Source organism: Tribolium madens, unplaced genomic scaffold (genome assembly GCF_015345945.1).
Source record: "Tribolium madens isolate multiple individuals breed KSU strain unplaced genomic scaffold, Tmad_KSU_1.1 Scaffold_20;HRSCAF=117;Tcas5.2_LG4, whole genome shotgun sequence".
In the NCBI taxonomy this organism is placed as follows: domain Eukaryota; kingdom Metazoa; phylum Arthropoda; class Insecta; order Coleoptera; family Tenebrionidae; genus Tribolium; species Tribolium madens.
Window position 1 is genome coordinate 5897599 of NW_025400985.1, and position 18352 is coordinate 5915950.

General features: G+C 32.8%; 2 protein-coding genes across 6 annotated transcripts in view; one reads left to right on the forward strand and one right to left on the reverse strand.

Annotated features, from left to right (window-relative positions):
• Positions 1–4407: 4407 nt before the first annotated feature.
• LOC123005559 (D-beta-hydroxybutyrate dehydrogenase, mitochondrial) lies at positions 4408–12327 on the forward strand. Of its 2 annotated transcripts, none has more exons than XM_044399355.1 (5): positions 4408–4592; positions 8603–8797; positions 8855–9098; positions 11632–11977; positions 12030–12327. In XM_044399355.1, the coding sequence occupies exons 2-5, from the start codon at positions 8612–8614 to the stop codon at positions 12220–12222; spliced, it is 969 nt and encodes a 322-aa protein (XP_044255290.1). In that variant the 5' UTR covers positions 4408–4592; positions 8603–8611; the 3' UTR covers positions 12223–12327. The 2 variants fall into 2 exon arrangements, with proteins under 2 accessions (XP_044255290.1, XP_044255289.1); XM_044399354.1 differs by having other exon boundaries at positions 4410–4664.
• Positions 12328–12619: 292 nt separating this feature from the next.
• The window catches only part of LOC123004803 (gephyrin), a 36506-nt gene continuing 30773 nt past the window's right edge, over positions 12620–18352 (reverse strand). For all 4 annotated transcript variants that reach the window (XM_044398241.1, XM_044398243.1, XM_044398240.1 and 1 more), the window contains exons 2-9: positions 14880–14951; positions 14029–14828; positions 13803–13978; positions 13639–13755; positions 13431–13589; positions 13220–13381; positions 13000–13171; positions 12620–12953 (exon numbers count right to left, since the gene is read on the reverse strand). In XM_044398241.1, the coding sequence (XP_044254176.1) occupies positions 12735–12953; positions 13000–13171; positions 13220–13381; positions 13431–13589; positions 13639–13755; positions 13803–13978; positions 14029–14828; positions 14880–14913 (1839 nt within the window). In that variant the 5' untranslated portion in view covers positions 14914–14951 and the 3' untranslated portion in view covers positions 12620–12734. The remainder of the gene's footprint in view (positions 12954–12999; positions 13172–13219; positions 13382–13430; positions 13590–13638; positions 13756–13802; positions 13979–14028; positions 14829–14879; positions 14952–18352) is intronic.

The window sequence follows — 18352 nt, forward strand, 5'->3', positions numbered from 1 at the left end:
TTGACGGCTCACTGGTTACCATACTCTCTTTATTATGTAAATAAGCAACACATTTACCACATGATGGGTTGCGAGGTGTGTCAAATTCCAAATCAATGCCTTCGTATAAGAATGTGACACAATGACCTGAGTACAGTTTAACGGTAACAAAATGACATTTTTAATGCACTGGAAGTGTTTACCTCAATGTGCTTATTCAGAATCCGAGAACGCAGCGTTCAAAAGTAATTTGTGGTTTGTACAGTTATCTCGGATGTCACATAGGTAAAAAAGTTGTTTATAAAATCCAGCAACTGCAATTTGTAGTTGCAAACGCTTAATTTAACCAAATTTATTTGAAATCACAAATAATATTCATCGGCTTCATGCGGTTAAATTGAATTTACATTTGGATGAGTTAAGTAGGTGGATATTTTGTAATGAATGGAAATTAAGTAAGTTCATTACATGCAAGGGGTTTCATAATGCCACCGTTTGTCTATCAAGCTTCTTGAACTTAATTGATTTAATAAATTTTTGAATACTTAATAACTGCAAGTACTCATTTTTTCATAAGTTATAGTATCCCAATTTTAAAATGAGAAATGAAAAACTAATATAATTAATATAATATATCAAAAATGGTAATACGAGCAAACTTTTCATAGCAATACAAAATGTCTTTAAAATTTAGACACTTTATTGAGGTTTAATTTAATTAAAACAACGATATTTCTAATAAACATGTTTTTTTAAACATGTGTGTTAATAAAGAGACAACACGTTTGAATTAAAAATTTTTGTTTCTTGCAAAATCTAAAACTTTAATATAGTTCAGCCAGTTGTCATTGCTAAAATAGCACCAAATAAAATATCCAATATTTTAAATACATATTTCAAATTATTAACTGATTTACCTAACATTTATTATATAACTTTATAACCTACTCAGTATCCTCTTCATCAAGCCCACATTCATGTATTTTTATTCAAAAACCTAGACGTTACTCATAAATTTTTAATATCCTGCCTAAAATGTTATTCATATGTTAAAACGCATAATTATTTGGTTATGCCATTTTCGTAAATTTATAGAAAAGAGTGTTACGATATTTTTACGAAATTTAACTTGTGCATATGAGTTTAGTAACCTATACACTAATAAAAAATTCAATTCGTTTAAATTAAATTTAAGTTAAAATTGTGTTGTCGATTGTTCCTAACAAAGCAACAAATTGGTTTTGAAAGAACTCACATTTGTTAATTTTTCTAAATTAATAATCCTCAACTTTTGTTTTCTTCACATAATTAATACCTAATTTTTAGGTTATACGGTATAATAAACGCAGAAAGTTTTACTCGAAATAATTTCATTTTAATGTGTATAAACTACACATACACAAGTATGTATAGAAATTAATTTTCTACTTTCATTTTAAATATTTGATCTGGATTTCGTATTCCTGAATTTTTTAGACATACAAATGAAACACTTAAATGTGTGATAAATATGTAAATATGTGATACGCTTTTTGCAATTTTTTTATTATAGACAATTCATTAGTTTTATTTTGCAAATTCTATAAGAAATGAGCTTAAAAATTTGCCTCTTCACATTGATGCATGATTTACGTTAACTTTTTAAATTATTCTAATTAATTGATATTTAAATAGTTTTTATTTAATTTTTTAATTTGTAGCGCGTTATTAAACGTATACTTGTGTAATATAAAAATTTAGGTTTAATCTGAAATAATTTAAATATTTTGCATTTTCGTGTCGTAACACCACTCAGGCGGTAATACCTACAAATAATTATTTCATTAATTACATAATTGTACATACAATATCAGTGTTTAATCATAAACCGTCCTACGTTCCTAAGTATAATCTAAAGCAATCCGATACTTTTCCAATCGACAAATAAATTATGATTTATGACCTCTTCTGGTGAGACAGAAGAAATGATCATAATTGAGTGTAGACGTTGTATTAAAAACCATTTGTCACACTAATGGCACAAACAATATAATTTACGTCTTTCAAATGCTCAGCAAGGTGAAGAAATGATCGGTAGCGAGTGTCACCCATCATCAAAATCGCCTTATTATAATACAGTGACCTCTTTTATAGTGCATATATTATGAAGCAATCGTTGTTTATTGCTGTTTCTACTTCAGATGTTGCTTATCTAACAATTTGAACGGTATGCAAATAAACGGTTATTGAACTTGGATGTTTACAGGTAACGGTGGCGTTTTCAGCATGGTCAAACCTGAAACGTAATTACTTTCATTTGTAAGTCAGCTTCAACCTTCTGTAAGACTAAACTGAAAACGATTGAAAATACAGCCAAATTGGTGTTGGTATGTAAGGTCGAAAGGTGATGTTGGTCAACCAAAAGTAATTTACGTGATTTTTTACGATGGTAAGACACGTAATTACGCGAAGGTAAACCCAGTTAATCGTATACTGGAATGTTGATTACTTGGGAGTGTGTGTCGTTAGCTAAGCAACAAACAGTTGGCTCAAAATCAATTCATTCTTGTCTCGTACACTAAATTTAGCCAAGCCGACAAGAGAGAAACGATTTTAGTAATTTAGCTTTAAGTATGTTCAAATCGTTTTGCCTGGAGGAAGAAATCTCGACATGATATTCTCCAACTATTCGTGACCTAATCGAAATTATTGTGCGCGTTTGGTCAGATGTTCTAGATAAGGAGGGAAAATAAGACACTATACATAATATTTCCGTTTCCGTTTTCGTGACAGGAATATACATATAATTCGATATTTGATGTGAATAAATCAAGCTTTACTCGATGGATTTTATATCAAAAATTGAGATAAAAAATATTAACCTTGAAAATCCCTAATTATTGTAAAAACTTGATTGGCGACAGCTGAGAATTATATTACCGTCATCATGAATTTCAGACGCAGGTGCGGCTTAAGAATAAATTGTTTCTGCTTCAATACACATTTCGATTATCAAGATTGGAATATTCTCTAACACTGATTTATATCGTTACAGACCCACATAAAACACAGATAATTCACGTTCGTTTTGCGTATTGTTAAAATAAAAAAAAAAAACTAAATTTGTAAATTAAAAACCTTTTGGTAGGACACATAAAATTGTGTATTTATTGAACCAAAAATAACAGTACTATTTAAAATAAACCATTGTATACGCTTCCAAAAATTTATTTAAGTGTTTAAAATAAGTTTTTTGGGACTCAGTAAAATAGTATATAAAATACTTAATTAAATGTAGCTATTTTAAGTACCCACAATTTTTTTATTTTTAATCACTATTTTCGAGAAATTAATCATAAATAATAAGAGATTTGACTCAAATTTAGAATATGTAATTAAATAAATTAAATAAATTAAAATAAAATTAAAATTAAATAATACAATTATAGCTATTTATGTATCAAGTACGCAAAATAGGGTTTTAGGGGACGAATCGTAATTAATGACGAGGCGACGTAGAAGCCGAGTCTTTAATGAGAGGAGTCACCTAAAACCTTTTGCGTACGTGGTGCATACAAGATTTTTTTGTTAAAGCTCCCAAAACACGAATTCACACCTTTTACTAATTAAAAATTTCGTTACAATAGTAACCAATTTTATTTTTTAGTCCGCAAAAACTGTTTTTGGGGACTGAATACCTAAAATAACCGTTTTGCGTACTATTTTATTGAGTCTGGAAAAGACTCATTTTAGGGACTCAAATGAGTCCACAAAATAGGAGCGTATACAAAAAATATAATTTCATATATACCTAATAATATTTTTTATTTGTATTTCTTGGTGCTAGAAACTTATTTTTACCCTATGGGTATTAAAAATTTAATTTTATTATTTTCGCAATAAGATCGTATAAAACCAAAATAACACTGCTGGCAAGTGTCGGCTAAATAAATATTTATCAATTTCAATTTAAAAATAGCTCATGAACTGGCTTTATAATTATTATTGAAATTAAGTACAAATCTTTCCTTCCCAAACTTGTACAAGTGTTTGTTTGTGCATCAAAGAGGAGCTAAAAGCTATTGTTCCTGACAAGCAATTTAAATTAAACGAAATGCGTGTTTCATTTTAATATAATTACTGAACAAATAAAAGAAAATGGGTTTTGAAACACGTCCATTTGTGCCAAAACAGTAAATTCACTTTTTGTGCCTCTAATTCTTTAATATTTTCAGTGGAATATAAATAAATTCATAAAATCTCTCTTAACTTTTTAATTTTATTTTTGGACACAAACAATGCTAATGACAAATTCATTATGATGCTATTTGCTTTAGTCATTACAATCTTTGAATTTCGTGAAACAGGCTATCCCCTGAAGGCTTCTACACGTTTTAACTGTAAAGTTCAGGTTCCAGCGAAGTATTACAAACCTTACCCAAGAGGCATACCAATCTACAGCCGGCATCTCAAGTCTCGTTTCTCGTCGTCGTTCGTAGCCAGTCTTGCATTGAAATCCGGCGAAGTAATTTCGACGCGATAAACAATACAGTGCTGAAACGACTCATGTGAACTTTTGGGAGCCTCATTGGCTGAAGATTTTTCAGTGATGTGTTTTTAAACTCTAATTAAGGGTTAGTTGTGAGTTAGCCAGTGGTGAAATGATTTTTGGATTTTCTTATTTTGGATACTAAACACACAAATAGGTAAAATTTTTGAAAATTTGTTGGCCCTTGGGAGTGATAATTGAGCCTACACTTGAAGGTGTAGTCCTATGACACTCCCTAGACTCACTCACGCACCCATATTTACCGAATTATTACCAACATAGTGTAAGATGAAATTTTAACGAAATGTATTTTCTTTGGGAAATGCTTTTCCAATTGACTTGACCTTTGATTTCTCTTTAACTGATTTTTCCAAAATTTGCACGGGAGTAAAAAGCGAAACGCGTTTCGATTTCTATTCAACAACAAAATTATCATAATAATCTGAATATAACACAGGTGCAATTGCTCGATTAAGTTATTTATGAAAGAATTTATTCTAATTATCTAGAACGATTTAGATTAATTTATTGAATTAAGTGGGACGGAATAAATATTACTTGCAAGTACCTAATCCAAATTTATTTGTAAAGTCTTAGATTGGAAGATACTTGCTTCTCATCCAACCTTGAACCAGACTTGCGGAATGTATGTGAGAAATTTTCGCTTCTTTTGTCTTCAACTCAACATTGGATGAGTCTTCACGCAATCGTTTATATCTCTGAACAAATTTTCACGAATTAGGTCGGTAAACATTGCTGAAAATGAGTTTTTGATATTTTGTTATGTAAGTAAATTACAAAACGAACGTGTGATCTACGTGTGTGCATAAAACATGGTCAAAGACTAAAGCCCACTCATTATGTATATGACTGGTAAATACTGAAACGCACAATTAGACATTTTTGAAAGGGCTTTAAAATTAGTTTTTTGGCACATATAAGTCATAGACCTTTCACATGGTCTTGCGACAGTTGTAACTAACTGGTCTGGTTAGCGTTAAATTGTTATATCTCCACCCATGCATTGCTTTTATATAATTTTTTTGCAAGAAGTTTAAATAATATATTCGGAACAATGTGAATATTCTAGCCTTAATACTCTAATTATATATACGTTAAATGGAATGTAAATGATTGTAAACAAAATGATTAGAATGTTTTCGATTTAACGAATCGAATAACCGAGGGATTCCATTCAAGGACTTGTGAAATGCATGTCAAATTAATTTTAGTTAGTTTCAAAATCACTTTCATTTAATACAACCTTGTTTAAAACCGAGAAAAATCTTCCAATACTTTAAAACATGTTGTTTCTCCACACGTTACAATTTCCTTCACTCATCGCGGTAAATTTTTTGCTCTTTGGATAAATCCCCAATTGGCTACACCTCAAACGTTTCATAAAACTTATCTGGAGTTCCTTCCTGTTCGCGGTTAGCATTTCTGCGTTTCTTTGATGTCCAACAGACGGAAATGAGTAATTTTCGTAACCTTCATCCAAACAATATCAGTGTTAAATAATTAGAACAGAGTTTCATGCTTGTAATTGGCGAATAATTAGAGAAAAATGGAAAAATAATAGTTTTCAACTCACACACACGTATTTTGTGTTCTTATTGTGCAACTAATTTGTGTTCCCTCAGTAAACATCACGTCTAATAATAACAAATTACAATATGAAAGCAGCGTAGCGTACCTATTGGTGAAATGTGACCAGATTGACATGGAGTGAAACCAACGCTTATTGAGGTGAATAATTATTAAGTTGGATCGTATTGCATGCCTGAAAATTACTCCAGAGTGTTGCACATCAAGTAGATTTATTCTTAATTGAGAGGAAATACGGCTTCAACTGTTACAAGATTGCTTGCTACACATGCGAGGTATTAAATATTAAGTCATAGCTACCATCCTTTTCTCCAGATGTCTGTTCTAAATATAATTAGTCAAGTTTATGACTGTTACTGTTTAACATTTTTCCACCAGCATCCTTGAAATAACAATGCATTTTTGTTGCAATGCGGTAAACACATGGAAACTTTTCTTAACACCTATGTATACTTGTGTTATAAACTCCAACTTTCCAAACATTGAAATGATGGTTTATAAAGGTTAATATTAAAGTCCCTATTACAAGTTTTAGAGAAAGTTATGCAGGTGATATTTCCGTATGACACAAAGCGAAAATCGGCAATATGGAAATGGCTTTGAGGTCAAAGAAAGTCTGACAACAAAATAATGTTGTATAGGAACGTCGTTCGTTAATAGTGAATTGCACTAGGTGCACAAATAATCTATGATGCGTAAACATTGCTTCACTTATTAGCGAGCCAATTTGAAACTGCGTACATATGCGAGATTGAAATTCAAAGGTTTGGACAAAAGAAATTTTACAATTAGATTTGCTGTTCCGCTGACCACAATCAAATAACCGTGACCGTTGAAAAAAATTCAAGAGAGCGGCAAGACCAAGTATGAATTTAAACAGAAAAAGTTGAAAACGTTAGTTGCGTTGTTTGCCAACAAAATAACTGATAAGTATTTGGTGTAACATATTTGTCTTATGTAGTTATAAAACATTACTATTTTTGCGAACAAACTGAATTGCTCAGAGAGGCTATTTACCTCTGAATTGGTCTTACACATGATATAAAGTGATTTAGAACCTGAAAACTTGCCTATAAATCCTAAAGTTAGGGGGAGGAACTAGTTTAAATTAAAAATTTTTATTCCAATTATGTAAATTGATTCAAATAACCGTCTCTTAAATACTAGTAGTTAGTTGTTTAACAGGTTTATAAAAATTGACCTAAAATATGTAAATTATAAAGAGCCAGGGTCGGAAGAGTAAAAGTGTTGCCATAATAATCATGGTCAGTATTATCAATTATAATTTTTCTATTAGAATTATGCGTTGCAAAAGTATGTTTGATGCTTGAATATTTATATAATACTAATCATTTCTAAATACGTCCAATTTCTTATATCATTTCCGTTTAACTAGGAAGTAGAGAGATCAACTATATCGGAATCGAATGAAAGATTATTAATTATTGCTGTAAACACGATTTTAATTAAAGGTCAAATATACCATCAGTGTGTGAGTTGACATTTTACTTTCCAATCGAAAAATTCCTTTGATAAAAACCCTCAGGTATCTAAATGTAAATATTGGCCTTTCATCGGCTTCAATAATTTATAAAGGCTACATTTCTGTCGATCCACATTAAGTAAGCAAGTTTATTCCTGCACGAACACCTTTAAGTGTTTTTGTTAAAGAATCCTGTTAAATTCACACTTGATGACTTCGAGGAGCTACAGTTAGTCGAACGTGTTGAACAAAATAAGTCAAAAGAACAAACCGAAAGTTCTTCCTGATTGCGTTCGAAAACAGTCACTGAACTGCTAGCAGTATTAATTTCAGCTGAGCAAAAGTACTGAAAGTTTGTAATTACAATTATTATACGTGCACGTTCACTTTTATTCCTATGAAATGTGAACCGGTTTTCAAATTTATGTCATTAATTGCATAATTACTGCTTTCTGTCTTTTGGGAAATGGCTCGAGTGTTTGGATCTAGATCTGAGGCTATCAGATGTCGGTCTGTTTTTGTTCGGTTAGAATTGATAAATGATGCGTTCTTCCGGTCGATTTGCGATGAAGTGAATTTTCAAGAAAAAGTTTCTCATCTATAAAACCACCTAATTCATATGACACGTCTAAGAGGTGTGTCTGTAAATTATGTAGGAATTTTATCTCTAGAAAAAATAGAAAGCGTGCTAACGGTGATCCATTATAAAATTACGTTTTTATGTTTTCTAACTCTCCCCGATCAAAAAAAAAACTTGTTAGGAAATGCGATCTTACATAAACACTTGTGCATATTTTCCGGCAGATAATTCACCATAGCGTCATTTCCAGGTGTTAAAAAATTCGTATCGAATTGCAACTCGTTAGAAATTTCATCACAAACACGTGGTTGTAATTATTCCAATTAACAGCATATCGGATACATGCCACACATTCGATTATCAAGTTATCACCGTATCAATTTTATTGGTCAAGGTACATATTTGATGAATTTATGTTTTCCAGCTCGGAATAATGGATGAACAAACAGCCCTTGTTTTGGCCCTGCAGCTAGTCGCCCTTTTTTCAATCGCAGGAGCCCTTTTGTGTTATTTATTATGTAAAATCCGGGCTGGCAGTGGTCCAGAAGCTGCGGGAAGCACCCCCGGAGGAGGAAAAGCAGTTTTAGTAACTTGTGCTGACAACTCTATCGGACTTCAAGTAAATTCACTATCTAAATTGTTATCTGACTCCGATAAATGTTGCAATTTTCCACAGCTTGCTGTACATCTGGCCAATAGAGGCTTCCGAGTCTTCGCAGGTTTGAAAGATGGAGCTTCGTCAGGATCCTCCGATGACTCGGTGTCTTCTCGAGTGATAAGAGCGTGGCAGAAACACAGGGAGAGTTTGACCGGTTTGTGTCATTCGGCATTGGTAGCTTTGCCTTTGGATGTGACAAGAGAAGATTTGTTGCATGAAGCTGTTGACATTATTCGCGCGCATTTGCCGGCAGGGGAAGATGGTGAGTTCACTTACGGAAATTGGTGACAAGCCTAAAAAGATCGGCCTTCGGTGAATGTATTGTGGTTCATAAACATACGCACACGCAATAATAAATTTGGTTAAACGTGTTAGAGAAGTGTGTCAATAGGAATGTTCGGATGCGGGTCATGGCGTTTTACAACGTCGATAAATTGGTAAACAGGAAAATGCAAGAGCGAGATGATGTTTTATTATACATAAAGTATTGTTTTTGTGCGTTACGAAGAATCTCATTGTATTGTTTTGTTGATAAGATGTAATTATTAGTAATAATACAACTAAGTACGAAAAGAGTTTTCAAGGGAAATTTCTATTTAGCACGCTAACCGGCCAACGGTATTACTTTTTGTAATAAAATAAGCTTTTATTTCTGTATTTTCCAAGATATTTTCTAAATTTGTATTTAAAATATTGTAATGTGGATAAGTGTAGCGAAAGCTTCACTTAATCTATTAATTGAAAAAAAAAGTAAGCATAATAGGTACACACAGACAAATAACGAATAATATAAAAATACAAAAAACTCTTAGAAGATATTTGTGTATTCATTAGACAACTTGTTCACAGGAATTTTGTCCTATAAACCATAGAAATGAACATGAACTGCAATAATAAGACAAAAAGCTTCAACAAATGTTCAAAAAAGTACACTTCACTAAAGAAGTTTTCAAAATAAAAAAAAAATAGTTTTTAAAATAGGGGTTGCTATGCTTTTGCATACAAACATTATAAGCGTTCTTCATTAAAACAAAAATAAACAATTTAATTTTCAATAAATAACAAAAAAATATAATTAATTGATAAAAAATAATAAATAAGTAATAAATGTTTGCAATGCACTGGACATAACCGTTTTGTCGCTGTTAAATTTTGTTTAAAGTTTAAAGATTGGCGAAAACTAGTATTTGTGACTGAAACTGTGGCGAATCTAGCCTCTAAAAATTGCCGGGGTTTGAGTCTGGGTTCATGATTTTACACTTTTTTAGATTAAAACTCAAAGGTATTAAGAAATAGTATATTAAGCATCAAGAACGGTAGGACATTTTACCGATTGAAGACAATTGTTTGGAGGAGAAGTGATGCGACGACGATATTTGTCTAAAAATTTGTATTTCCGGTTAATCGGAAGTGGGTTAATAATACAAAGCGATGTTTTTATTGCGTTTTTGGATTTTCCAAGTATACCAAAGTCCAGCCGTTTTTGAGATTTTTAGACTTTTAGAAAATTATTGAATTTGAACCTTCCTCATTAAAAACCTATCTAACTCTGCAATTTTTAACTATTATCAAATCGTATTTTGGCATTTAAAGAGAAATGATCGATCTTTCTTTTGATGGATTCATACCTAATTAAAAAATTATTAACGAACACCCAAGATTTATCGTTACGTTTGAGGAAAGTCAAATAAGCCATTTTTTTTAAACGAAAGGCTCTAAACTTTTCTTTATTAAATGAAGAGCTCAAGCAGACACAACAATTTTTTAGTCGTCAGAACCTAATGTTAACGGCTAATAGTGGGTTGCCATTTGAAAAAAATAAAAATGTTGCAGTCTATAACCAAAAAAAAACGAAATTTTTCTTGAGAATCTTCACATCATTTCTATTACTCATCATTTTTTTTTTAATTTATAGTTTAAGCAAAAAACATTTTGGTTCCATACTTTTTGTTCATCTGGTATATCGACCCATACAACAAAGACTATGGTAACGCATTTTATATTCAACTGAAAAATAAACACTTATCAACACAAATTTTATACTAATTTTAATTTTAACAAATGCCTGTGTCTAAGTAGAAATATCTGTCTGTCTCAATGTTTTTATAGTGTTTTATAACTGTTCAGTCATAACAAAAAAAATTGTGTGTTTTAGTTTTCGTTGAGTTAATTAAAGAAAAAAACCGTTTATTTTAGATTGAACACAATATTTTCATAGGTTCGAGTCTCGAGCTCCGGTAAATAGGATCTACATTCGCCACTAGACTCAAACTAACTTGTTTTTTAAGGTGAACAACTTCAGAAAATTCAAAATCAGGATACTAATAAAAATAATTATAATTCTATTCCGGAACACAAAATATCTGTGCGAGCCAAATTAATATTTCATTTGGTCATTATAAGTGATTTTTAAGTGATTCCACTTTCAGTTGAGTTTTTTCACTATGACCACATTTGAAATGACGACAAAAAGAAAACTTTTTAACTTGAAAGATACTTTGTTTTCGCTACAAATGAAAATCTCAATAAACGCCACACTCTAATGTTTGTCCTTAAATCGGGATAAATCAGGACATAAACAGAAAACAGGATAACACAATAAAAATTTAAACATGTCCCGGCTAAATCAGAACGATTCGTCACCTTATTGTTTTTCGCAGGTAATTATTTAGTTATCCGAAAACATGTGTTATAGTTTATGCAACCAACTGTTCCTCGCAACTCAAAGTTGCATGTGAAATAATCTAATTAAGTGAATTATGTATTGAGAAGTTGAGCTCATTAAAACTTTCTAGGCATTTGGGCCGTGATCAACACTAGCGGCCTCTCCTACCGCGGCCGTTTAGACCAGCAGGACATCGCCCATTGGGATGCAATCCTGAAAACCAACGTCGTCGGCGTTTTGCGAACGACTCGCACTTTCCAGGGTTTATTGCGTAATACTTCCGGCCGTTTAATTAACTTTGGAGTGCCTGATAGCGCAGAAGCCGGCTTGGTTGCCTACACAGCCAGCAGGTATGCCGTCGAAGGAGCCAGTAATGCCCTACGTCAGGAGCTAGCCCCCATGGGGATCAAAGTGATTACGTTACATCTATCGGGCGTTACTCCTGAAATGCTATTTGTCACACCCAAACTTAACACGTTAGTATAAAACCAAACAATGAGTGACAAAGTCGTGACGAAATGTTTACAGGAAAGAGGAACGAGGGGATATTTCCGTCGACATGAGTGGGTGTATTGAGTATCAGCCGATTCTGTTGACCCCGCATTCGTTGAGGGTGGTAGACGTTGCGGTCACCGCGGGCACCCCTAATAACTGTTATGATCTTGCACCCAAGGGGCACTGGACAAAACCGATTAATTTTATTAAGTCGTTTGTAGTGTAATTGTTATTTGTCAGTATACGTACTATTTCTAAGACTTATTACGTGTATATATCTTTTTTATATTATGTAAATATGTTATGTTGTAATAATAACTATTCAATTCAATCTTGTTTTTTTTTTCTTCAAAAATTAAAAATATTAACAAGCTTATTAAATATGTACTTAATAAATTGGTCATTTCACACAAATGTCAACTATTTCTTGTGGTCAGTTGTTACAACACATACTTTCTTTTGAATGTTCAGTAACAAAAATGTAAAATGCTAAATTAAACCAAATACCAATTTACTAAAATTTTCTAATAAAAACAATTAGAATTTTGGTATTTAATATTTACAAATACAAATTTTTGGTTGTATCAAAACAGGAAGAAAATACGTAGGTTAAAACAAAAACGTATGCAGAAACAGTGTATTCGAAAAAATCAATCAAAATAAGAGAAAATCATTGTAAAAATGAAATAATGTGAAAAAACAGTTCCCTCGACAAAATTGTGAGGATGGAATTTTAGCCTATGTTTGGAGATTTCCAATAAGAATAATATGCGAAAGGTACTCCCTCGTGGGAATCATCGACGGCGGCATTAAAATTAAGCCATTAGCGCCGACTAAGCTGTTCAATCGACTGCTAATTTGCCCCCCATTAGGCTCAGCCACAATTTTCCCATTGACGTAAGACACCACTGCTCTCACATACTCAGGTCGAGCATCAGTGCTTTGTTTTTTAACGGACTGAAAGGCAAAGTCGAGAGTACGAAAAGCTTACTTTTGTGCTTACCACAACATAGGGGATGGTCGGCCACTGCCACACATTGGCACCTTCCAAGTGACGTAAGAGTGGAATTACAAACAGTAAACATGTTACACTAGCCGACACCGGATTTCCTGGTAATCCGAAAACAATCTTCTTTTCACCTTCGTACATTAAAGTGGCAAACGTTGTGGGTTTACTAAAACGGGAGCAATTGTTTGTAATGACGTGTTATTTAGTCATTTACCCTGGTTTCATGTTGACACGACCGAAATGAATAGTCGCGTTAAAGTCCTCAATTAATACTCTCTTTATAAAGTCAAATTCCCCCATCGACACTCCACCTGTTGTAATCAGGATATCATCGATAGTCAAAGCGGTCGCGATAGCCTTTTTGATGGTATCCGGACTGTAATAATACGATTAATTCGGAAATTTGCCATGGTTAACATAATTACTCATCTCTAATTATTCCGTAATCGTCACAGTCGTAATGATATTCCTTTAGAAGATTAATTAAAGCCAGTCTGTTACTGTCACGAATTTGGCCAGGTTGTAACTCCTCGTAATGCTCTTTCAATTCATTCCCTGTTGTAAAAATTCCAACGGAGACTGGCCTTAAAATTAAGCGTTTAATAACTGAACAAGTCGAGTTTTTATATTTACTTGTGGACTGTAACTGTTGATTTTCCCACAGCTGCCAAAACTCCAACATGTGGAGCTTTTAAACGTTCGCCGTTCATCAAAACGACTGTATTTTTAGCAACATCACAGCCCATACGTCTACAATCTTCATATAACAAAAATGTGACTCTAGTGGGGGCACTTACCTAATATCTTGACCCTTGACCGGAGCTTTGTTAACATTAATTTCAATTTCTTCCCCTTTGTTTTTCTTCAAAACGCTCGTATCTTCTACTTGAATGACTGCATCAGCTCCTGGGGGGATGGGAGCGCCGGTCCCAATACGGATCGCTTCACCAGGTTGCAAAGGAGAAGTGTTGGGCTGAAATAATACTTCAAAATTCTTTCGAGTGAGTAAAATGAAAATAATACAGCATCTCCAGCTCCTAAGGCAGTTCGAACCCTCCGAGGTCCATCACCATCAGCTGCAAGAACAGCGTATCCGTCCTTAATGGAAGCATCAAATGGTGGAACGTCATCAAAAGACAACACGTCTTCTGCCAACACTCTGAAAAGCGCATTTTCTATCGCTATTCGTTCTTTCTTGACAGAAATTTCACTTTCCTTCAAAATCAGCTCTAACGCTTCAGCTACTTCAAGCATAGCATAAGTAGATTCTCTCGGCCTTTCCGCCACATTGTCTGTAACAACTTTACTCGAACCACAACCGTCGATAAACCTCACCCTCTTCTGAACTTCTCTGTGTTTTTTAGTTACTGCTTCTGTATTATCTGTTATTAGCGCTACAGCGTGGGGGATACATTCCTGAATGAAAGAAAAACACTCAACTGCCCCCTTTGCACTCCCTGGGAGGTTCACGATCAATGAATTGGCTTTGATGCCGGCTATAGCTCGTGAAAGCATCGCCATAGGAGTGATGGCTAGACTTTTTGTGATCATGGCGTAAGCAATCCCCGGTGCTTCCTTTTCGATCACAGATCGTGTTGCTTCCGGGGTTACGTCTCTCGGAGAAAATCCAGTTCCGCCAGTTGTCAAAATGATGTTGCATTTTTCTTCCACCCACTTGTTGAGTTTATTGATTATTTGGTCCCGATCATCAGGAATTATGTCTGTGTGGGTGATTTTCAAAGTGGGAAAAGTTTCCCGGAAAGCGCGCTCTAATTCTCTGCCGGAAGTATCTTCTTTTTCCTTTTTAAAACATGAATCGCTAACTGGAAGTAAGAGGTAAGAAAAAAGTGAAACTGGTGTTAGAAAAGCCAAACCTGTTAAAATACCGCAAGTTATGGTTGAAGACATTGTTGAAAGAATTAAGCCAATAATGTTCTGAAGTGAATCTAGAAAAATATTAATATTGATTAATTCTTTGATAACAGCTTTTTGATCGTATCATTTAGCTTCAAATCTATATTGTTATTTACTGTGACGTGATAAATTGTTATCATCGTCCTGTTTTCATATTTTTACAGACGATAATTATACCGTTTTGTTTGCATTTTCTAGATAAAACACATATAAAAATGAATAATCAGGTCTGATACGTTGGCATAAATTACAATTTTTTTCAACAAACTAACACTATTAAATGTTATTCTAAAACTGAATGAATAAAAAATACAACTGTCTAAAATTAACCATTTGGGTATAGTTTAACTCAGATAAAATCGTTAAATATTAATGACAGATGCAATGCATCTTATATTTTATTTAATGTATTTACCAATGTTTGTCTGGGATAGATGAGTTTAATTTTTCAGAGTTCATGAAAGGTTACGCTGCAATTACAAATACTGGGCAAATACGATTTTTTGCAGAACAAAGACAGTAAACATTAATAACACATTGTGACATCAAAATCGGATAGAATTCATCGGTTTTGTAGCAAATCTTTGTTGAAACAAGTAAGGAAGAAAATTAGATTTTGGATCTTTGAATCAGAAAACGTCATAGGAGTAACTGAAACCTCATCTCATTATACCACGACCTTTCGAATGAACATCTGGTCTTGTTCTCCAATTATGATTCTTGGCACACTTGTAAAATTATATTGTCATAAACTTGGATAATGATTTATAAAAATATCTCCACGTCAATGGACCAAATATAAATAATTGCCTAAATAAATATTTTATTTTATGTGAGGAGCTTTCAAAATCACGGAAAAACAAACAGGAAATATACAAATAGACGACTTGTTTTCATTTTTTATTTATTTTTTCGGTTATAATTCAGCAGAATTTAGGAAACGCAGCCATATAATAACGTAGAAAGAGAACGATTTACATTTTCCGCAAAAAATGTAACTTAATAAAAAAAGATATGTTCCAATATTTTACGATCTTTATAAATGGCAAAGGAAAGCACAAGTTATGATAGAATACACATGTAGCTCGTGTTTGCAGAATTTTTTTGTCCAATTTAGGTTTCTCTCCTGGTGCTTTATAAAATTGACACACATTTATTTAAAAAAAGTCCTAACATAATTTAGTGTTACTGTGTTTGAAATTTACAAAAATAAAAAAAAAATTGTAACTTGCTTTCGATGTTGGAGATTGAAAGCCGTAAATTATTAACATTGAAGTTATTAGTGTCAAGGAGCCATGGTTAATTGAAGTAGACAACGTGGAAATTTCAATATCGTACCTGTAGTTTTATTTCCGCTTTAGTAATAATAAAAAGGTAGTGATTTGAGAAACAATTTTCCAATATTTGGTTGCTAACAAAAGCATGTCATAAAACAGTTGCGCTCTAATTTTTTTACGAGTGTAATATTTGATAACCATTAATTACATTTTAAATCCAAACGTGAATATATTGAAAAACTATAATTGAATAGTACAAATTATTGCAAATTTACTGAAAATATTACGTGGATTTAATTCACGGTCATTGTTTTGTAATAAAATTTGTTATCAGTGACATGACAGGCAACAAGTTTCCGAAAAGCTGCGCCTAATGAATAATAATTCATTGTGATATTATTTTATATGAACTAGAATCTTAAATACATAAGTTGCGAGAGAAAAAATATGTTGTAACTGAAGCTTTCAAAAATAAATAAATTAGAATTTCTTGACCCGATAGATCTTTAAGGCACAGCGACAGAGATGTGACAGAAACAGACAGTATATACGACCAATTCGGTATTTAAATGCAAACCGGTTGCCTCATATTGCAACCACCGCTGGCTCACTGGACATGCAGGGTTGGTTTCAAAAACATTTACATAAAAAAACGTACTAGTTCGAATTAAAAAATAAAAAATTTAAAACTATGTCCTCTTCAGCTAATAACAATGTAATGTATAAAATATATTATATTTTTATCTCCCAGCAAGAACCACGTTTAGGTATAACAACGTTTTGCCAAAAATTAAAAAAATAACACGCACGAGTAAATGAAAACTTAAGCCAACCCTGATTACGACGACACGAGACGGGCACGAGTCATAACCGAACCAGATTTCCAGACGCAACTGACCAGTTTAACAAGGTGTTTTTTTACCCTTTGCTGCCTCGAAAACAAAATTGGTCGACTGTATCAACCATGCATGAATTTTTACGACTGAGGACAAAAAAAGGGACTCGGAAGCGATCGCCTAAAGCGAGTCTTACAAAAATTGAACCAAGTACGAGTTTCTTGTTTTCAGAAAATGTCAGTTCTAATTTCTATTTTATCCACGTTTATTCCTGAGATATTTCAGATTCTTGAGGATAATTCAGTGGAACAAAAGTGCATTTTCCTAGATTATTTGATCATTCGCCTCGGTAAAAATAACTTGACCGCATGTTTATTTATTTTTAAACTGCATTTGCGTGTCCACGATAAAAATTAACTGCCAGTTTGTTTCTGTTAAAAAATGTGACGTTGGAGTAAGAATTATGCCAATAGGTGACCGAACTTTTGTCGTTACTTCCCAAATTCCCAAAGAACTTATGCCAAATCAATATCAAACTTTAATATAATTAGTTTTTCGACTTTAATCTCTTTTCATCAAACAAGAATTAAAGTCTTGTTATTGGACGTGAATCACTGATGGATGACATTTAATATCTCTCAGGTTGTTGTTCATTAGAAAAAAGATCTTATAAATCATGTGTTTCAAGAGGTAATAAACTTATTATTTATTTTACAGGTACGAAATCCTACGCCACTATTAAAATGTCAAGACTAAAAAATGTTTTACGACATTTCCTAAATCTGTTGTTTACAGCTAGATGTGCCAATATAAAAACTTCCGAAACACGATTATGTTTGTGCAAAGGTGGGGAATTTGGGTTTTATTTTTGGTAATAGTCAAAAAATTAATTAGAGAGTTAGATGTGATAATTGTCCTTGAACACACTCGGTGTTGGGTCCCGTGTTTTATTCATTTTTTATTTTTACTGTTCATTAGGTTTATTTATTATCTACTTCCTAGTCCCACGTCATAGTAGAGGCATTTTTTAATCTACTATTCACCAAACACAGAAATGCCTACAAAACGTTAATTTTTTCACCAAATAAATGTGTAAATGTTTGAAGTCAAATTTACGTTTTTATTTGACCTACTTAAAGGACAAAACTGTAAAATTAATGGATTTACGTACAATGCTTTTTAACGAATGATAAGAATGCTAATGATAAAAATTTTAAATGTTGAGAAAACATTTTTAACCCCATTTTGATCCTTGATCAAAAATTTGTTGGTTCCAAGATCAGAATTGTTATACAGGCTGCGCCAGAACTCGCGCACCAG

What these genes read in the sequence shown, in the direction of transcription:
- LOC123005559 (XM_044399355.1), top strand. Translation starts at nt 8,612, where the DNA reads ATGGATGAACAAACAGCCCTTGTTTTGGCCCTGCAGCTAGTCGCCCTT. An exon ending in TTTGCCGGCAGGGGAAGATG is followed by an intron (nt 9,099 to 11,631) that starts GTGAGTTCACTT and finishes AAAACTTTCTAG; the next exon opens with GCATTTGGGCCGTGATCAAC. An exon ending in GTCACACCCAAACTTAACAC is followed by an intron (nt 11,978 to 12,029) that starts GTTAGTATAAAA and finishes AAATGTTTACAG; the next exon opens with GAAAGAGGAACGAGGGGATA.